The sequence below is a fragment of the Nicotiana sylvestris genome, chromosome 8, assembly GCF_000393655.2.
Source record: "Nicotiana sylvestris chromosome 8, ASM39365v2, whole genome shotgun sequence".
NCBI lineage: Eukaryota > Viridiplantae > Streptophyta > Magnoliopsida > Solanales > Solanaceae > Nicotiana > Nicotiana sylvestris.
In genome coordinates, this window is record NC_091064.1 from 210,888,526 (window position 1) to 210,911,384 (window position 22,859).

The 22,859-nt window shown below is 37.0% G+C and overlaps 1 protein-coding gene and 1 pseudogene across 1 annotated transcript; one reads left to right on the forward strand and one right to left on the reverse strand.

The window, feature by feature from the left end:
- Positions 1-350: 350 nt before the first annotated feature.
- On the reverse strand, positions 351-2,554 carry LOC104245097 (protein STAY-GREEN homolog, chloroplastic-like; annotated as a pseudogene).
- Positions 2,555-19,011: 16,457 nt separating this feature from the next.
- On the forward strand, positions 19,012-19,571 carry LOC104245098 (uncharacterized mitochondrial protein AtMg00810-like). The gene is made up of 2 exons (XM_009800666.2): positions 19,012-19,098; positions 19,269-19,571. Exons 1-2 carry the CDS (start codon positions 19,012-19,014, stop codon positions 19,569-19,571), a joined length of 390 nt encoding a protein of 129 aa, XP_009798968.2.
- Positions 19,572-22,859: the final 3,288 nt, after the last annotated feature.

Genomic DNA, 22,859 nt, shown 5'->3' on the forward strand with positions numbered 1-22,859 from the left:
TACAAGTTAAGGACATTATGTCCTTAATATTTACGCTGCACACACGAAGGTAAGGACTCCATGTCCTTAACATTTACACTGCATATATGAAGTTATGGACATGATGTCCTTAAGTTTAACAACGGAAGGTGCAAATACAGGACGTTTTGTCCTTAATATTTACACAATATTCATGAAGTTAAGGACACCTTGTCCTTAATATTTACACAGCACCCATGTCTAGCACAGGGGTATTTCCGTCCGGGAGGGTAAATATTTATTAAGCACTGGCTAAAGAGTAAATACATTTTAGACAGTAACTAAAAAATAAAGACATCTCTAGTTAGTGGCTAACTGTGTACTTCCCGTTGTTACGAGCCTTGATGGATGGGCCCATTGCTCTTATTGGGCCTACCATCAGGCCCATATACATCAGAAATTGAAGTAGGCCCATGGATCAAGCTCCTTGGGGGAAGCAACATGTGCAAGACTCTTGACAAGGCTTTGGGGGCCTGTATCTCACTACTACAAGAAGAAGAAGAAGCTGCTTCTTTGAGTGGACCCAAGCACTCTATTTTGTTGAATTCTTGAATGTTTGAATTGAAATAAATCCAAACTGGAGCTTTTTCCAACTCTTGGTAATTCTATAGCAGATTCCCATCTCCATAAACAAAAGCCTTTAGAACCTGATGATGCACATTTCAAATTGTTAAATAGTTTGTGTGCGAAGACGGATCTAGCATTTGAAATTTACGGGGTGTTATAGCGACGCCAACTTCAAATTAATATACAATAATAATTGAGTTCACAATTAAATATATATACATTTACAAGGTTTAAGCAAAAATTATTGAGTTCGCGTAAAAGTCGAGAACCCATATAGCTCTATCCCTATTTGTATGAACATATTAAACAAATATGTAACACTATAGAAGAGTGTTGTACCTTAAGAAAGTGGAAAATATAGTGATAGTTTATAAAAACTTACCACAGGGAGTTCTTTGCAGAAGATATAATATCTGAGCCTAGCACACAAGTCTAACAAGAAATGACCTCCTCTAATATGACAATAGACATGAAGAGACATCTTCCCTTTAACTTTCTTCCATTCTGCAACCACTTCATCTCTGTGCAGTCTATTATGCCATCCTTGCAACTGCAATTCAAAAAAACACATTTCCAATACTTTTCTCCTTTAGTTTTCTCAAACATAATGTGTTTTTGGCATGATGGTAGTCATTTTTCAACTTATTTTCTGGAATTTTCCCCGAAATAATTTCTCAGTAAAAAATATTTATTAAAGATTGATAATAATGTCTAACAGCCTGATTGGCCAATCTTCTTAGAAACTTATTTTGAAAAAATACTTTTAAAAAAAAGTCGGAAATAACCTCTCTACCTTGATAAGATAAGGATAAGATCTGCGTACACTCTACCTTCCCTCCCACACCCCCTACCCCTTTCAGATCCTACTTTGTGGAATTATGGTGGGTTTGTTATTGTTGTTGTACTTTTCAAAAAAAGTACTATTTCTTACCCTAAGTACTATTTTAAAAGCACTTCTAAGAATAAGCTGATTTTAAAAACCAAATAGGCTATAAAGCAGTGAAGTTAATAATTGAGATAATCATGAAGAAAAAAGATTAAAAAATCTACCCAAAAAATATTTGTGGACAACCAAAACCTGAAATAACTGATTTGAATGAAGAGAATTAACTACCTGAGAGTTATTGATGGTTTGGGAGATGGTCAAAGTAAGTTTAGAAGTAAGATCACAATGAGTAAATGTATATGTTCTTGGAAGCTTTCCTGGATGATTATTGATTTTCCTCATCAACTCCTGAGAAAGGAACCGTTAGCTTTGACGCTTTAAGGATAGCTGATTCAAGTAACCTTGCCACATGATAATTTTTTAGAAAAACAAGTAACTGTTAAGTGGGCGTTTGGACATAAGAATCGTAAAATTTCAGAAAAAAATAAATTTATTTCAAGTGAAAATGATATTTAAAAATTAGAATTGTATTTGGACATAAATATTTGAATTTTGTTGAGTGATCTAAATGTGGGGTACATACCTCACCTACCAAAGAAAAAAGGAAAGAAACGAAAATGAGAATATTGCCGAAACTTACGGCTTAGGCGGTGGACAAAACCAATTTTTCTAAAGTTGGTTTTCTATTGAAGATTCCAATCTTTGATTGGTTAGAGGTGCGGTGGCTTATCCTATAAATAGAAGTATTTAGTTTCATCTCGAACACACCCAAATAATGAGAGAAGCAGAAAGCAGTGAGAGTAATCCACAGATTGTTGTCTGTGAGATAACTAGTGAGTGGTTGTAATATTATAGTGAAGTGTTTTAAACAAAGAGTGTTATTTCTTTCAAAGTTGTAGTAGTCTCTTGACACTACTGAGTTGTAATATTATAGTGGTAATATTGCTCCGCTCGAATATTGTATTTTACCCCACTAAAATATTTGGTGTCATTATTACTCTCTTGTGTTATTATTATTTGTTGTGGATATTATTCCTGGGCGGGATTATTATTTTTATCCCTATAACGTGGTATTAGAGCCATGGCAAATAATGGTCAGCTATCTTTTCAGTACCCCCGTCTTACAAAAGATAATTATGAGAAATGGTATCTATATATGAAAACTATTCTTGGCTCTCAGGATGTGTGGGAAATCGTAGATAGAGGGTATGCAAAACCAGATAATGAGGAAGCTCTGCCTCAAACTGAAAAGGAAGTCTTCGCAAAGACAATGAAGAAGGATCAACAGGCCCTCACGCTCATCCACCAATGTTTGGATGATGCCATGTTTGAGACGGTGGCAGATGCTACCACCTCAAAGGAAGCTTGGGGGATTTTACAAAATTCTCTTCAAGGAGTTGACAAGGTGAAGAAGATAAAACTTCAAACTCTAAGGGCTGATTTTGAAGCTTTAAAAATGAAAGAATCTGAATGCATCTCGGATTATTTTTCAAAAGTGAAGGCTGTTGTAAATCAACTAAGAAGATACGGGGAGGACATAGAAGATGTCCGTGTGGTAGAAAAGATCCTTCGCACTTTAACACCTAAATTTGATTTTGTGGTATGTGCTATTGAGGAGTCTAAAGATTTAGACTCTATGATGGTGGAGCAATTGGAAGGTTCTTTACAAGCCCACGAAGAAAAGATCAAAAGGAGAAAAAAAGTGTCATTGGAGCAACTTCTTAAAACTCAGGCATCCTTCAAGGATTATGGAGGTGAAACAAGCTATCGAGGAAACGGACGAGGCCGAGGCCGTGGCGGTCATAGAAGAGGAAGAAGTAACGGTAACAACTTCAACAATGAAGTTAAAATCCACCAAACATTCAGAGGTCGTGGTCGTGGACATAGAGGAGGAAGAGGACGTGGCTACTACCAAGAAAATAATGAATAAAGGTATGACAAATCAAAAATTGAGTGTTATAATTGTCATAAATTTGGCCATTACTCTTGGAAATGTCGTAGCAATGTTGAAGAAAAAGCTAACCTTGTTGACGACAAGAAAGAAGAAAATGAGTCAACGTTGTTGATGACACTCAAGGAAGAAGACTGAGATAATTGCAGCTCGTGGTATTTGGACAATGGAGCAAGCAATCATATGTGTGGATACAAAGAGAAGTTTGTGGAGATTAATAAAACGGTGAGAGGTAATGTGTCCTTTAGAGATACCTCAAACGTTCAAATCGAAGGGATGTTTACGATTCTGATCTCCTCTAAAGATGGTAGTCACAAGTTAATTCAAGATTTTTATTATGTGCCAAAATTAAAAAGTAATATTTTGAGTTTGGGCCAACTTCTTGAAAAGGAATATGACATCCACATGAAGAATATGAATCTTTGGCTTAGAGATTCAAGTGGAATTCTAATTGCTAAAGTGCATATGGCAAAGAATAGATTGTTTTCTCTGAATCTTAAAACAATTGATGCAAAGTGTTTGAAGGAAAATGTGCAAGATGAATCATGGTGTTGGCACATGCGATTTGGGCACTTGAATTTTGAAGCACTCAAATCAATGGGAGAAAAGAACATGGTGCATGGGATACCATCAATCAACCATCCAAATCAATTGTGTGAAGCCTGTCTTCTTGGGAAACATGCAAGGAAGAATTTTCCAAAGGAAGCCATGTCAAGATCAACCAAGCCGCTCCAGCTTGTCCACACTGATGTATGTGGACCAATCAATCCACCTTCTTTTGGTAAAAGAAAATACTTTCTGCTTTTCATTGATGACTTTAGTAGAAAGACTTATTAAACCAAAAATCTGAAGATTTTGCTGCTTTTAAAAATTTCAAAGTACTTGTGAAAAAAGAAAGTGACTATGAAATTAAAGCTCTAAGGTCCGACAGAGGAGGCGAATTCACTTCAAACGAATTTAATGACTTCTGTCAACTTTATGGAATTCATCGCCCTCTAACGGTACCTTATTCACCTCAACAAAATGGTATTGCAGAGAGAAAGAATCGAACGATTATTAATATGGATAGATGTATGTTGAAAGCTAAAAGTATGCCCAAGAAATTTTGGGCCGAAGCTGTTTCTTGTGCAGTTTATTTGAATAACAGGTCTCCAATAAGAAATGTTAGAGATCAAACCCCACAAGAAGCATGGAGTAGAAGAAAGCCAAGTGTCAAGCACTTGAGAGTCTTTGGGAGCATAGCCTATGCTCATGTGCCACATCAAGGGAGAGCAAAGCTTGACGATCGAAGTGGCAAGCATGTATTTATTGGCTATGATATGAGTTCAAAAGGCTACAAGCTATACAACCCAAGCAGCGGCAAGGTGGTGGTAAGTCGCGATGTTGAATTTGATGAAGAATTGGCATGGAACTGGGAAGCTCACGAAGAAACTTCATATGATTTTCTTCCATACTTTGGTAATAAAGAAGAACCAGAAATCGTGGAACCTGTGCAAGATACAACTCCACCTCCTTCTCCAACCAATGTTGCATCTCCCTCTTCTCAAGAAAGTTCAAATGAACAGCCGTAAAAGACAAGGAATATTCAAGAGCTCTATGAGGACACAAAAGAAGTTACTAATTTTGATTCTTTATATTGTCTCTTTGCTGACAGTGAACCAATGAACTTTGATGAAGTTGTTACAGATAACAGGTGGAGACAAGCCATGGAGGAGGAGATCGAGTCAATAGAGAAGAACAACACTTGGGAGTTAACAACTCTTCCCAAGGGTCATCGAGCAATTGGAGTGAAATGGGTATACAAGACAAAGAAGAATGTTAATGGAGATGTGGAGAGATACAAGGCAAGACTTGTGGCTAAAGGCTACAAGCAAAGGTAAGGCATCGACTATGAAGAAGTCTATGCACCTGTTGCCCGCATGGAGACGATTCGTTTGCTGATCTCTTTGGCGACACAAATGAAGTGGAAAATTCATCAACTAGATGTCAAGTCATCCTTCTTTAATGACTATCTTGAAGAAGAAGTCTATCTTGAACAGCCATTGGGTTTCGTGGTCAAAAACCATGAAGATAAAGTGTTACGGTTGAAGAAAGCTTTATATGGATTAAAGCAAGCCCCACGAGCATGGAATAGTTGCATCGACAAGTATTTTCAAGACAATGGGTTTACTCGTTGTCTCCATGAATATGCTTTTTACCTTAAAGTTCATACTAATGGAGATGTCTTACTTGTTTGTCTTTATGTTGATGATCTTATTTTCACGGGTAATAACCCAAGTTTGTTTGAAGCTTTCAAGAAAGATATGTCCGTGAATTCGAGATGGCAGACGTAGGGCCCATGTCATATTACCTGGGCCTAGAAATGAAGCAGATGGAGGATGAAATTTTTATCTCTCAAGAAAGCTATACAAAAGAGATATTGAAGAAGTTCAACATGCTCGATTGCAACCCTGTGAACACACCGATGGAAAGTGGGACAAAATTGTCCAAGTTTGATGACGGAGAAAAAGTGGATCCCACATTCTTCAAAAGTCTTGTGAGAAGTTTGAGATACTTGACTTGTACCAGGCCGGATATACTTTTTGCAGTTGGAGTAGTAAGTCGCTTCATGGAGGCTCCAACCTCTACTCACTTGAAGGTTACTAGAAGAATTCTTCGTTACCTAAAAGGTACGATCGATTTTGGGTTATTTTATTCTTCTTCTAATGATTTCAACCTTGTGGGGATTTTGTGATAGTGATTATGCGGGAGATATTGATGATAGAAAAAGTACAATTGGTTTTGTATTTTTCTTGGGTGATTCTGTTATTTCTTGGAGTTCAAAGAAACAGTCCATTGTTACTCTCTCGACTTGTGAAGCCGAATATATAGCAACAACATCATGTACCTGTCATGCTATTTGGCTAAGGAGATTATTAAAGGAGCTCATTGTGCCACAAATGGAAGCTACACAGATTTGTATTGATAACAAATCAGCACAGGCACTCGCGAAGAATCCAGTGTATCATGATCGAAGCAAGCATATAGATACAAGGTATCACTTCATCAGAGAATGCATTGCCAAAAAGGAAGTCGAGCTCAAATATGTGAAGTCTCATGATCAAGTTGCACATATCTTCACAAAGCCTCTCAAGTTTGAAGATTTTCAGAGATTGAGAACAAGACTTGGAATGAAGAAGAAAAATCAAAATTAAGAGAGATATATGTGGGGTCCATACCTCACCTACCAAAGAAAAAAGGAAAGAAACGAAAATGAGACGATTGCCGAAACTTACGGCTTAGGCGGTGGACAAAACCAATTTTTCTAAAGTTGGTTTTCTGATTGAAGATTCCAATCTTTGATTGATTAGAGGTGCGGTGGCTTCTCTTATAAATAGAAGTATTCAGTTTCATCTCGAACACCCCCAAATAACGAGAGAAGCAGAAAGCAGTGAGAGTAATCCACAGATTGTTGTCTGTGAGATAACTAGTGAGTGGTTGTAATATTGTAGTGAGATGTTTTAAATAAAGAGTGTTATTTCTTTCAAAGTTGTAGTAGTCTCTTGACACTACTGAGTTGTAATATTATAGTGGTAATATTGCTCCGCTCGAATATTGTATTTTACCCCGCTAAAATATTTGGTGTTATTATTACTCTCTTGTGTTATTATTATTTGCTGTGGATATTATTCTTGGGCGGAATTATTATTTTTTATCCCAACACTAAAGTGATAAATTTTGAAAAATAATTTTTTGGAGTTTTTCAAATTTTCGAAAAATTCTGAAATTAATGATCAAGTGAAAATTAAAAATTTTATGGCCAAACATTGATTCCGGAAAAAAAAGTGAATTTTTTTTATGGCCAAACGGGCATGGTTGCTTTACAAATTAAAGATGTCTATACTTTTAACTTTGAAAAGCAAAAGGAGGAGAAAAATGAAGAATAGTGAAAATTACAGGGACCATGGAATTATTCTTCTTGGACCTGTTCTGTAAAAATATTTGGAGTTAAGCTTTTCAGGATTTAGCTTAGGTCAGTCAATGATATAGGATGAGACTTTTTTGTTTCTTGGTGGAAATTAGGATAAAAATTATTAGTGCGCGATATTTATATAGTTCAATGAATATATGCACTTCTATTATTAAATTAACTAGTATCTATGAACGTGCGTTGCACGTTAATAGTGGCACGTGATGATTTAAACATTTATTTATATGAAAAAATAATAAAATTTAATTATGAGAGAAATTTTATGTTTAATAACACAACAATCATCAAATGCCGAAAAATATTATTACATTAGCATAATACATGAATTTTAAATAAAAGAACATCATCAAAACTTACGCAAATAATCAATTTTGTCACGTTAGTTAGATAATTATGTATTATAGTTTAAAAGTATTTAATGTGATGATATATTAACGAATACTTCTTTGTGGATAATTTTTTTCCCGTACATGTTTCCTCCTAATACTTTAGTTGCTCTGCCTTAACCATAACACTTGTTGCCGATCTTGATATCCCTCTTGAAAGTGCAACATACAGTTGTTCGTGCAAGAAAACATACTGCGGTATATTTAGGATGTTTGTCCTTGTGCTTTATTTATTATATTTGCAAAACATAAACATACTAAAAATTATTTCCACACAAATTTAAAAGGATATTCCTTAGTTTCGGAAGACAAAAGTTGAATTCAATGATAAGAATATACTTAGAAGCACATTGACCCGTATCATAGTTTTTGCATGTATGACATTATTGTTAACTTCTATATACCATCTGTGTGCTATTACATAAGTTATTCGGCGTATCTAAGTTTTTCAGTAGCATGATGGGCATATTTTGTTCTTACTTTTATATTTCTTGTCAGTTGAATCTTTTTCATTTGAGGCCAGAAGTATAACTTTGGCAAGATAACTTTTACGGTCTCAGCTTTTACATAGCAGCAGTCAAAATTCTCATCTCAAAGACTCTGAAACTGAAGCTATATGTTACATTTAAGCAGACGAGGCTGCGCTTAATAAGATTTTTGAATATTCTTGGAGCTCCAAATAATATTTCAAGGAAATTCCCAAGATATATTTTGATCCATCTCAAATATTTTGTCAAGTACAAGTTAGTAATAAATAGAAGCCTGCCACAGTACCCTGAATGAAAGGATATCATGTATTTATGATTATAATCAAGATATTGTGATGCCCAAGATGGAGGGCGGGTCAAACAGGACTGACAAGCTTCTAGGCTGACAAGTTTTTGAGAAAAAAGGCGCACATGTCACCTTAGGCGAATTCCACACCAAAATGGGAGATGACACAAGTTCACATAGTATTTGCGATTCGAGGTGGCACAACAATAAAACCAGATGAGCCTACACCTAAAAAGGATAACACATGTCATGGGCTTGGTTCGTGCCAGATATAGGCATATTAGAGGTTTAGATATGCAATTATACATGTGATATATATAACAGTAGTAAATAAATTGAAGATTGCATATCCTTTAATGGGGAATTTAATGCAAGTATACTAATAAAAGCAAGCTAGGAGCTAGTAGCATTACAAATATTACACATTGTAATTGGCAATAGTTGACAAAGGAGAGGAGCATTACCAAGGCCAAGGGCTTTTGGGGGCTAGTGTTGCCTAGCTAATTAATCTAATTTGATCACTTAGTTGAATTACTTGTTGTTTAACTCCTAATATATATTAAATTTAAGTTTTATATATAATAATAGTTTTATATCATCAATGTGTTTAACTTGCTATAATATGTTTCTTATCATTTGTTCAAATCAATAGTTATCTGCAATTACTTGTTAAGTGATATAAAAGTGCAAATATTTTTTACACTACCGAAATATAAAACTTAATTATATTAGTCAATCATGCTGAAATGATACGTTAAGGTAAAAATATAGAGGAATTTAGTATAATTAAATGATAAAAGCTAAATAAAAGACGTATGTCATATTTTTCAAAAAGACTACCACGCCCTTCTCTACCTAACCTCATTGCGATCCCTAATTTTTATAGATATACCGGAGAATGTGATTTTTATTTGGCAAAAGACCAAGATGCAGTTATAACACTATTTTGGACAAACATAATGAGCCCATAAACTTTGAAAATTTTAAGCTAATTAATTGGCCTAAAATTATCTTCATACTACTCACCCGTTAGTATCTGTTAATAAATACTTTACTATTATCAGTTATTCCAAGAGACTGAAGGCTAATTTCCTTCTCCTTAACGTACGTTAGAAATGCACAAATATCTTCATCCTCCAATCTCTTGCACCTTATTAACGAATTCAGGTTTTAAGTAGGCACTTAGATAGGAGCGGCAAATGAGCAGGTCAGATCGCATATGGTTCGGATCGAAAATGGGTAATAAAAAAAACGGATAAATTATCCGACCCAATCCATATTTAATAGGAATAAAAAACGGGTTAATCGGCGGATAATATGGATAGTCATATTATCCATGACTTCTTGCATATGATCACTTTTGGGAGAATTCTTAGTCTTCCTAACTTGAGGAACCCCCAATTTGAGGCTTTACAAATGTAAAAGTTAGACTCATTTGTTATCCATTGGTTAACTATTGATTATCCATTTTCTAAATAGATAATATGGTTCTTATCCATATTTGACCCATTTTTAAAAAATTCATTAACTAATCCATTTTTTAGTGGATAATATGAGTGGTTAATTATTTTCTTTTAACCATTTTGTCATCCCTACACTTGGATATTATTTTATTGAAGTTGAAAAAATGAGTATTTGAAAGGCAGTGATTCAAAATTTCATTACTCATCTTGAAATGTTAAATTAAGAATATTAATATTCTTAACAACCCCTCAAATACTCAAATGTCCATCTATATACTTACTAGTTTCTGGACACTTGCGTTGCACGTGTATCCTATTTTGATGAGTATATTCTTAAAAAAAATATGTAAATAATATTAAATATGTGTGTGATAAGTTGCACGAAATTAAAAAAGGAAGAAGATAAGATCAACCTTAATTGTTGAATACAAAAATGATTAGATATTATTCAAACTACGAAGTTGAACAGATAAATTTAGTTAGTTGGATATGATATATACATATACACACAAACCAACAGAAATGTCATGCGACACTTAGACTAATTCATCAATATAGTAGGAATAAGTAGTATAAAAAGAAATAAGAGCCTTAAGAGAGATGTAAACGCAAAGCTTTTGGGGGTATTTCGTCTTTGTATATTTAAGACGTCAATGTACAGTATCAAAGGAACGTGGAACACCTAATCTAATTTCTCATGGAGTTCAAATCCAAATAAAATCAATGTTTAAATAAATGAATTTTGGAAAAATAAATAAAATAACACCATTTGTCACTATTTTAAATCTGCACCTTCAACAATCATTTTGAAGGCCAGAAAACAAAGAAAAATATAAGAAGGAGCGAATTCTAATAAGAGCAAACTCAAGACCTATTACAGTAGGAAAAATCGATAGGAGAAAATCAAAGATAACATATATTTGACAAAAATATATGTGTTGCTACTCGTAGTTTAGCTAGTTTTATCATCGTCACTGTTGAAACTTTACCTTTTCCAAGAATAAACAAATATGTTCAATAAAATAGACAAAAATACTCAGCATCTAGAAAAGAGAAAAAAGTGAACATAGAAAAAAAAAAAAACTCACTAAATGAAAGACTCATTGAAAATTAAAAAGGAAAGGTACAGATTGTTGGAATAAATGTAACGACCCGGCCGGTCGTTTTGCGAATTTAAGCTCCGTCCAGCGGCGTAAGATCTGGAAAAACTTCATAATATGAGTATATCGACTTGCGTGCATGGTTGAATTCAGTTAACGGATGATTCAGAGTCAAATTGGAAGAAGGAATCTAGTTTTGGGAGTTTAAGCGGTGAGAATAGTTGGACTTTGGAGTAAACGGCCTCGGAATAAATTTTTGATGATTCCAATAGCTTCGTATGGTAATTTTGGACTTAGGCGCGTGTCCGGATTCAGATTTGGAGGTCCATAGAGTAAATTGAGGCATTTCGGCGAAAGTTGGAAAAATTATAGTTTGGAAAATGGAGAAGTTTGACCCATAGTTGACTTTTGCGATATCGGGGTCGGAATGGGATTCCGATTGTTGGAACAGCTCCGTTATGTCATTTTGGACTCGTCCGCAAAATTTGGCGTCATTCCGGATTGATTTGATAGGTCTCGACACGAGTTTAGAAATTTGAAGATTTGAAAGTTCATAAGTTCGATTTATGGTTTGATTCGTTGTTTCGGCGTTGTTTAATGTGATTCGTAACCTGGAGCGAGTCCGTGTTAGGTTATGTGACTTGTTTATGTGTTTACATGTGGTCCCGGGGGCCTTGGGTGTGTCCCGGGTGGGCCACGAGTCATTTTTCCCATTTTTGAAACTGTTGTTTTCTGCTTCTGGTATCCTCCTTCGCGATCGCGAACAACCTTTTGCGTTTGCGATGCCTTGTTGCTGACCACCTCGAAATCCTTCTTCGCGTTTGCATCCAACACTTCGCGTTCGCGAAGCCCTACATTTTCCTTCTTCACGTTCGCGTTCGCGTAGGTTCTTGCCCTTCATCTCCGCGTTCGCGAGCTCATCATCGCGTTCGCGAAGAGCAAACTGGGCAGCCTTAACTTTTCTTCTTCGCGAACACGGTCCTCTCTTCGCGTTTGCGATGCACAAATGTCTGGGCAGACAGAATATATTCCAAAATCGAGGGTTTCACCATTTTTATCATATTTTGACTTCTAGAGCTCGGTTCTTGGCAATTGTTTGTGGGTTTTTTACGAAATTTGACTGGGTAAGTGTTCTACAACTATAATTAAATATATTCCATGAATTTATTTTTGTTTTTATCATTTAAATTATGTTTTGGGTTGGGGAAGGAGTTGTTGGTTTTGAAGAAAGATTCTTAAATGAAAAATCGTGATTTGAGGGACCAAATGGTATCGGAATTTGATAAATTTTATATTGTTGAACTCGTATCGGAATGGGTATTCAGTTTTATAAAATTTGTTGGGTTCCAAGGTGTGGCCCCGGGGGTCGACTTTTGGACCGATTTTTAGAATTTGATCAAGGTTGAGACTTTATGATCCGGAATAGTCTCTTATGTGTTTTATTTGTGCTTTGAAGTTAATTTGGTTAGATTTGAGTTGTCCGGAGGTCTTTTCACCCGAGAAGTGCATCTTAGAGTATCAGTTTGTCTTCTTTGAGGTAAGTATCTTGCCTAACCTTGTGTGGGAGACTTCCCCCTAGGATTTGAGTCTTCTATAATTGATTTTAGTTTGTGTACGCGAGGTGACGAGTGCGTGCTCGGACTTACTTGTGAAAAATTGGTCTTTTAGAGTTATTAGATCCTTATATTCACTGTGTATGAATGTGTTCTTGACATGACTGAGTTTCCTAATTACTAGTTTCACATCTACATACTTGATTGGAAATAATTGCTTCATGATTCACTCTTATTGCTTAACTGACTCCTATTCGATTTAATTGAGGAATTTCGCCTCTCCTATTGTCATTCTATTTTTTCATAGCTGTTTGTCTTATTTGAGAACTATTCGCAACCTTCCTGAAACTTTGTTTAGGCTTAAGTGAAGCTAAAGATCATCTCTCCCTAATTGAATTGTCTAATATCTTCGGAATTTGTCCAACCTTAAAAAGGAGTTAGATAATCTATATCCTTGTTGGCTTCCCTTATTTGGAACTACTTGACTCACGTTAATTTCGTTGTTATTGACTTGTATATTAGGAGATCGTCGCTATATGTTAGGTCTCCCGTGTTAAACTGTTCTCTTTATATCATCATTCTTTTCTGTGGTTATTCCATGTGAGCTGGTTCTACCGTTTCCTTGTGATTTATAGTCCTTAAGTTGATTACTTGTATTATTGTTATTTTTGCTGTTGTTATATGTATCGTGGTAATGTACGAGCTTTCTGTTGTGCTGTGACTGTTATTTCTGTTGGTTGAGTTGCATATTTACTTTTGGGACTATAGGACTGTACCCGGGAGATTCCCCTGCACATATATTGATTTTGGCAATAGTGCGGGATACCAAGAGATCCCTAGTATATATATTGAGGATACCAAGAAATCCCCAGCACATATATTGAGGATACCAAGAGATCTTGGGGATACCAAGAGATCCCCAGCACATATATTGAGGATACCAAGAGATCCTCGGGATACCAAGAGATCCCTAGTACATATATTGAGGATACAAGAGATCCTCGGGATACCAAGAGATCCCTAACACACATATTTACGTTTGGGACTACGGGATGATATCCTAGGAGATCCCCTGTTAAAATCATTATGTTCTGAGCTGATATTTTCGTTGATTCTATCCTTGTGTAAACATTATGGGTGATGTTCGTTCCATTCCTTATACTTACTAGTTGGTGCGAACTATGTTAGGACACTTGCACAAGCATACACGTGGTTAATCACCCTTATCAGGTAGGAGACTCTTTGAGATTTCTGAGTATAGACGCACCCCTTGTTTATTTTCCTTCCATGTGTGAATGACTCTTTGGGCACGTGAGTTGTTGGTATGATTATGAGGGGTGATGAGGGCACAGGATGCTAAGTGTTAGAGTTCAGGTATTGAGACCCATATTGTATGATTATGAGATGAGGTGTCACAGCGTGACTTATATTCGGAGGATTTTCTTTTTGGAAAAGATTATATTTGAAAGCATTATTTTGAAAGAAACTCTTTTGAAAAGGATACTTACTTAAAAGAAGTATATTTCAAACCAATTTTTATCACTTGAAAAGAGTTTGATTATTTGATTGATGCTTGCTGGTTAAGACTCAAGGTGAGGGCTGTCGTAGTTACTGAGTTATGACTTGCCCTTACTGTATTTGTAATTTCGAGTTTGGGTTGCATTTTTCGTTCATTTTTATGAGCTTTATTATGGTTTTCCACTATTAGTTGTTGTTTCCTTTCCTTATTGTAGTTTCCGTATTGTTAGAAATATCGCTTAGTCTTTATATAGATATCATGTTCGGTTATTTTCTATACATATACTTGTTCTGCTTATTAGACCAATAGGTGTATTGACTGTTCCTCGTCACTACTCCACCGAGGTTAGTCTTGATACTTACTGGGCACCGCTGTGGTGTGCTCATACTATACTTCTACAGTTTTTTTGTGCAGATCCAAGTATTGTTCGCTAGTAGCTGTGCGAATTCTTGCCGAAGAGACTCAAGGTAAATCTGCTGCTACGTTCGTAGTCTTCGAAGTCACCTTCCTATGTTATTTTCACACTGTTATATCTATTTCCATACGGTTGTGTTTATAAGTTGTAGCGAAAACTCTATAGAGCTTATGACTTGTACTACCGGATTTTGGGAAGATGTTCATTGTATAAAGGATTTATTTCAGAAGAATTTTAGATGTTATTATGTATTATTGTTATTCCGCAATTGTTAGGCTTAACTAGTTCTTAAGACTAGGTGCTATCACGAAACCCAAACGGAGGGAAAGTTGGGTCGTGACAGTAAATTACATATAACATAATCAATTATGAATACATTTACATGACTTTTAAGAGATCTTGATTTACAATTAGAATGACCAACAGCTGTTGAAAGAAAATTTAACTAAATTGTGTATGACTATTCTGTCAGCTCAAACTAAAGGTCAACGTTAACATAATTTCTCATTAAGTAAAGTTCTTTTTATTCTGTTGGGGACTTTTTTGTTTTTTACTCACTAGATAACGAAATATTTCCTTTTTGTTTAACCAAACAAACATTGCATGAAAAGTGAATGCACACATTAAAAGTCAGTAGCAACCAAGGCTTCTAGCAAAACTTTGGACGATTTCTACGATTAATTTTTACAATATGAAAAAATTAATTGGTTTTCAGTTCTACAATGCAATTCAAATAGTTTCTTCTAATAAAATAATGACGTGGATTAGTTAGACAATTAGTTAGTGGTAAATTCATTTAATTATGTGGGTTAGTTGATAGTTAGTGGGAGTTAGTTGTGTATAAATGTATGTGTATAGTTCATAACAGATATAGTGGAAAAAATGAATTTCTCTTCTTCTTCTTCTTCTTCTTCTTCTTCTTCTTCTTCTTCTTCTTCTTCTTCTTCTTCTTCTTCTTCTTCTTCTTCTTTGTTTCTCTCTTCTCTCTCGATCTAGACGCTTCTATGGCTGCATCTCAACATGGTATCAGAGCTATGGCAGCAAATTGATCGCGCATTCCATGTTCTCGTGACTTTAAGTCAATTGTTTCTCATTCTCTGTAGTCGCTAGGTCGAATTCTGTTTCTCATTCATTTTGATCGAACAATGGGGGATTCTTCGACGTCAACAATGGTGGAAATTAAAATCGATCATACTCATCCTTTGTATGTACATTCATCGGACACTCTAAGCTCTGCTTTAATTCCGGTTCAGCTCCAGGGATCCGAGAATTATGGGCTATGGAGAAGGTCGATGAGAATTGTACTCCAAGCCAAGCGAAGCTAGGGTTTGTTACTGATGCATGTGTTAAGGAATCATTTCCTACTGCATTGCATGAGGAGTGGGATACATGCAATGCAATGCAATTGTCCTCTCTTGGATGATGAAAATGGTATCTCCACATTTATTGAGTGGAGTTGTTTATGCTTCGAATGCACATTTGGTTTGGAAGGATCTACAAGAGCGATTCGATAAGGTCAATCATATGATAATCTATCAGTTGCATTGTGCGATTGCAACGATCAAGGAATTGATTCTGTTTCAGTTTACTTCACAAAATTGTAGGAACTTTGGGATGAATTTGATGATATGGCTCCTACTCCTAGTTTTGGATGTGAGAAGTCAAAAGACTAGGTTGAGCATCTTCACCAGTAGAGATTGCTTCAATTTTTAGGAGGATTGAATGATTCTTATGCTCAAGCGAGGAGACAGATACTAATGAAGACCACTGAGACTATTTTGAACCAGGATTATGCTTTGATCATAGAGGATGAGACTCAAAGATCAAATTCTACTCAGAGCCTCATCATCCCTGGAGTGGGAAACGATATTACTTCCTTATGGACTGCTAAGAATTCACAACAAAATACCAGGAGAAGCTACAATGACAGGAGCCACAACATTGTTCAGTGTGAGTATTGGAAGATGAAAGGCCACAACAAGGAAAATTTGCAACCTGCTCATTTGTTATCCACCTGATTTTAAAGGGATGAGAAAGCATGGGGCTAATGCTATGAGCTATGGTGGATCTAATGCTGCGAATTATGGTGGACCTAAGGAGACAAATTGTTTTGGTGGATCTAATATTACGTTTGGTTATGTAGCAGCTTACCCAACACAACCTCAAGGCCACACTCACTTTGATACATACAATGTAGCAATATGAGGAATCAATACTAACACTGGAGGAAAATATACTGGCCCAGATACAGGACTAGGAGGAGTAGGAACTATGTCTTTTACACCAGAACAATACAACCAGTTACTTAGAATGCTAACCAAAGATAATACCTCCTCAACTTCAATAGTAACATGGCAGATAACATTAGATCATTTATAGCAACTGTATTAATCCTGAATAGATAGTTGATATAGTAGCCACTGATCACATAGTTTCTAGTTCTAAGATGATTTCTAAAAAGCATACACCTGATAGTGCGTCAGGTACAGTACACTTTCCAAATGGATCTCAGCTCCTAATTTCTCATATTGGTAAATGTAAGTTGAACCAAGGGGAAATCTCAGGAGTTCTTTGTGTGCCTGATTTTAAATACAACATTCTTTCAGTCTCTAAGCTTACTAAAGAACTGAATTATTATATGGCATTCTTTCGTGATTTTTGTCTTATGCGGGTCTTTCACACTAGGAATGTGATGGGGACTAGTAGACTTCTCAATGAACTTTACTACTGGGATAAAAAATATAGCAACAATATGGCTCACACAATATTATTACATGTGAGAAGTGATGAGGAGACTTGGGACAGAAGACTAGGACATGTCCCTCACAAAATATTGCAGTAGATGCATATAGTAAAGCAATATAATAAAAGTAGCAGTAGGCCATGCTCAATTTGCCCTTTTGCCAAACAGACTAGGCTACCATTTCCTCAAAACACTAGTGGAGCAGCATGTTCTTTTGATTTAGTACATGGTGATGTGTGGGGATCTTGTAGAGTTCCCACTTATAATGGGAATAGATATTTCTTAACTCTAGTAGATGACAATAGTAGACTGATTTGTGTTTTTTTGTTAAAGCTCAAAAGTGATGTCTCAACTGTTATGAAGGATTTTCTGATCTTAATAAAAACTCAGTTTTGTAGAACTACCAAGGTCTTCGGGAGTGACAATGGTACCGAGTTTTTTTAATACTCATTTCCATGATATTTTTCATTCAGCGGGGATCATTCACCAAAGTTCTTCTGTTCATACACCCCAGCAGAATGGAGTGGTAGAGAGGAAACATAGGCAAATATTAGAAGTTGCCAGGTCAATCTGATTTTAAGGAAGCATTTCCTTGAGGTTCTAGGGAATGTGTGTGTAGAGTGTTGTCTATCTTTCTAACAAAATTCTTTCTACTGCATTGTCCAGAAAATCTCCATTTGAAGTGTTCTATGGCAGGAAACCTAACCTTCAACACCTTAGGATTCTTGGTTGCTTATGTTATGCAACTAGAACAGGTGCCAACACACACAAATTTGATGCCAGAGTAGTAAAGGCAGTACATTTGGGGTATTCTTCTACTCAGAAAGGCTACAAACTCTATAGTCTGACCAACCATATTATGTTTGTTAGCAGGGATGTTGTGTTCTGGGAGAATGTATTTCTTTTTAGATCTAGGGGAACATTTGAGCCAGTTCATTCATCTCAAACATCAGATGCAGAGTCTTTGTGTCCATTCCTGTCACAAACAATGCACAAGTTGATCACAGTGTTAGCCCTTCCAATATGGTTAAACCAGTTGAAACTTCAGTTGAATGTTCACTAGGGACTCATCATGCTTCAGTACATAGTGAGCCAGCTAGTCCTATAGAATTATCAGCTGCTACACCTACAACAAGCATTACAAACAATGATACATCACATATTGCAGTCAGAAGATCCTACAGGCCTTCCAAAACACTAGGTCGGCTTCATGGTTTTGTGCATCAAGTGCCTACATGAAAGTCTTCTGGAACCTCTACTACAAGCTCAGCTTCCATGTATCCTATTTCCTCCTATATGTCTTATACTTCTTTGTCAGACTCCTACTTCAAATCAATGTGCAATTTTTCAGTAGTCAAAGAGCCAACTTTTTATGCTGAGGCCATGCATGATCCTAAGTGGATTAAGGCTATGGATCAAGAATTGAAGGCCTTGAATGACAACAACACTTGGTGCTTGGTGGATCTTCTAGCAAAAAAGGGGCAATAGGTTGCAAGTGGGTCTTTAAAGTCAAATATAATGCACAGAGAGGGGTGGAAAGGTACAAGGCAAGGCTGGTGGCCAAGGGCTACATACAGGAGAAAGGCCTAGATTATGAGGAAACCTTCTCTCCGGTGGTCAAGATGGTGACTGCACGAGTAGTCTTATCTCTAACTGCCATGCATGGATGGAAGCTCCACCAGATGATGTTTTCAATGCCTTCTTGCAAGGAGATTTGGTGGAGTATGTCTATATGATTCCACCACCTGGCCTTGTTAGCTAGGGGAGTCCTCCCAGGTACGCAAGCTTCAAAAATTACTCTATGGCCTCAAGCAAGCCTCTAGTCAATGGAATCTCAAACTTTGTGAGGCCTTAAGTGCCTCTGGTTTTGTTCAATGTCCGTATGATTATTCTCTCTTTACTAAGTACTCTGGTCATGATCAGGTCCTTGTGCTAGTGTATGTTGATGATCTTTTGATCACTGGATCCAATCCCACCATGATAGAGGCTTCTAAACTCATACTTCAACAACATTTCAAGATCAAGGACCTGGGGGAGATGAAGTACTTCTTTGGTCTTGAAATTGCTAGAAGTAAACAGGGAATTCTAGTCCGCCAAAGGAATTTTTCTCTTGACTTGATCAGTGATCTTGGTCTAGCCGAATCTAAGCCAACAGGAACATCATTAGAGGTGAATCAAAGGCTTACTAGTGTGGAGTTTGATGAAAGAGGAACCTGTATATCATGACCCTAACTTGGGCCCGGTCGTGATGGCGCCTCTTGTGAAGACAAGGCCAGCCGACACTTCCCATATCTAATTATTAACAGTTAAACCATAAGAAATAAATCTAAAACATGATAAGATAATCCAAAGTTAACAGGTAATAGCATAATTCACGAAAAATAACCCAACATAGCCCGATACCGGGGTGTCACTAGTCATGAGCATCTAACAAAATGGAATACTCCAAATCAAACCACAGAGTTTAATACAGAAACTAAGAATATGAAGAAGTAAGATAGGGAAGAGCTCCGGGCTGCGAACGCCAATAGCTACCTAGAGACTCCTCGGATCCGCCTGAGCCGAAAATGATCAGCACTTGGGAGCGGGACCAGATATGCCTGAATTTGCACACAGGGTGCAGAGAGTAAAGTGAGTACTCTAACTCAGTGAATAATAATCATAAATAAAAACTGAAAGCAGGAAATCACGTAAGGCACAAAAGCATGCTATAATAAAGCAGTAAAAATCATTTAAAACAGTAAACCCGTGAAAGATAGGTAAAAATTCTTTAACTTAAATTTAACTTCATGAAAAGCCTTTTTCAATAATTAAGCATGGTAATTGACAGGCAATTAAGAAAAGATAACACATAAAGAACCGCCCCTCGGGCATAATACCAACAGAATCAGCCCATCGGGCAATCAGAGAGAACAATACCAGCCTCTCGGGCAATCACATAGAACAATACCAGCCTCTCGGGCTCAATCTCAGAACAGTACCAGCCCCTTGGGCTCAATCTCAGATCACAATGGGTTCCCGCGCTCACTAGGGGTGTACAGACTCTTGGAGGGGCCCCTTACGGCCCAAGCGCAATATCAAGCCACCTCGTGGAATCATCACTAGGCCCTCGACCTCATATCAATCAAGCCACCTCGTGGCGTACATATCTCAGTCCCTCGACCTCATAATCAGTATCAAATATTTCCTCACAGCACAGGCCCTCAACCTTACTCAGTCAAAATCCTCACAAGCCACTCGGGCAATAGTAAAACATGATTCTCAGCCCAAAAATATCATTTAAAAGATCTTGTAAGTGTTAAAACAAAGTAAACATGGCTGAGTACGACAACAGTGAAATATAATATGACTGAGTTCAAGTATAAAGTCAAAACAGTGAGGAAATACTAGTAAAAATCCCTGAAGGGTTCAAATAGTTGGCACAAGACCCAAATATGACATTCAACCCAAATCATGATGATAACAAATAAATTTCAGTCAAATACGCGGTAAAATAGTCATTTAGGACAGACTAAGTCACAATCCCTAACAGTGCACAACCCCACGCTCATCATCAAGCATGTGCGTCACCTCAATATAGCACAACGATGTGCAGGTCCGGGGTTTCATACCCTCAGAACATCATTTACAATCATTACTCACCTCGAACCGGTCAAATCTCTAGCTTGGGAAGCCTTTGCCCCTCGAATCGGCCTCCACTCACGTCGAATCTATCCAAAATCAGAACGAAGACGTCAAAATATGCTAAAGGAATGAAGCTCATGAAAAAATAATCAATTGACAACATAAATCCCGAAATTACAGAAACCCGACCCCCAGGCCCACGTCTCGGAATTCAATAATTTTTACATCAATAGATTACTTATCTCCCCAAGAGTTCATACATATCAAAAGTTTTGAAATCCGACCTCAATTGGTCCTTCAAATCCTCAATCAAGGTCTAAGTTTCCAAGCCCTAGTTTTTCAATTTTTGGCTTAATTTCCATGATTATTTAGGTGGAATTCACATTAGAATCGAGTTTTAAGTCCAAGAATCTTACCTCCAAGTGATTCTCTTGAATCCCTCTTCAATCCCCTTCAAAAAGCTCCAAAAATGACCAACAATGGAAGAAATAAACCCCAAAATTGCGGACAAGACGAGTATTTAAACATTCTGCCCAGGCCTGAAATCCTTATTCGCGAACGCGGTCAAAGCCTCGCGTTTGCGAAGCACAAAAATACCTTGACCAAAATTCCTCCTTCACAATCGTAACCACCCCATTGCGAATGCGATGCTTTACTCAGACAGACCTTTGCGATCGTGTTCCTCCTATCGCGAACACTATGAGTTAAATTCCCCTGAAGCTCAGCTGCCCATTTCTTCTATGCGATCACGACAACACTCCCGCGAACGCAATGCACAGATGCCCAGCCCTTCGCGAATGCGAAGCCTTCCTCGCGAATGCGAAGGCTAAATTTCCAACTTCCTTAACTGACAAATCACGAACGCGAGGTTCCACTTGCGAACGCGAAGAGTAAAATACCTGCAACAGTCGAAACCAAAATCTGCAATTTTCTTCAACTTAAAATGATCCGTTCAACCCTTCGAAACTCACCCCAGGCCCCGGAACTCAACCAAAGGCACCAACATATCCCAAAACCTTATTCAAACTTGTTCCAATCTTCAAAACACCTCAAACAACATCAAATCAACCAAAACACGTCAAATTCAAGCCTAAGTTTCCAAAATCTTCCGAATTCTATTTTTGATCAAAAACCCAACAAAACTATGTCTGAATGACCTGAAATTTTGCACACACATCCCAAATGACACAACGGAACTACTGCAACTCTCGAAATTCCATTCCGACCCCTATATCAAAATCTCTCCTACCAACCGGAAATCGCCAAAATATTAACTTTGCCAATTCAAGCCTAAATCTACTCCGAACCTCCAAAAATCATTCCGATCACGCTCCTAAGTCCCAAATCACTTCCTGAAGCTATACGAACCATCGAAACTCACACCCGATCCCTCTAACATATAAGTCAACATCCGGTTGACTTTTCCAACTTAAGCTTCCTCAAAAGAGACTAAGTGTCTCAAACCTTACCAAAATCATTTGGGATTCGATCAGACAAACCCTATACCACATAACACAGATAAACAAAGCATAAAGAAGCAGGAATGGGAAAAACTGAGCGGTAACTCATGAGACGACTGGCCGGGTCGTCACATTGTAGTACCTATCAGGATGAGCTGTTGCCTGATCCTACCAATTATCAATAGCTGGTAGAAAAGCTTTTATACCTTACAATGACCAGACCAAACATAGCATATGCTATGCAGAATTTGAGTCAATTCATTTATAAACCAAAGAAATACCACATGGAAGGAGCTCTAAGTATGGTAGGTATCTAAAGAATGCACCAGGGCTGGGCATACTATTATCAGCTGAGGTTTCATAACAACTCACAATGCATTGTGATGCAGATTGGGTGTCGCACCTCCTTTTTTCCCTCCTTTTTTACGGG

Coding starts and splice junctions, on each gene's coding strand:
- LOC104245098 (XM_009800666.2), top strand. CDS start 19,012: ATGGAAGCTCCACCAGATGATGTTTTCAATGCCTTCTTGCAAGGAGAT. Junction 19,099..19,268: donor TGATTCCACCACCTGGCCTT/GTTAGCTAGGGG, acceptor GGTCATGATCAG/GTCCTTGTGCTAGTGTATGT.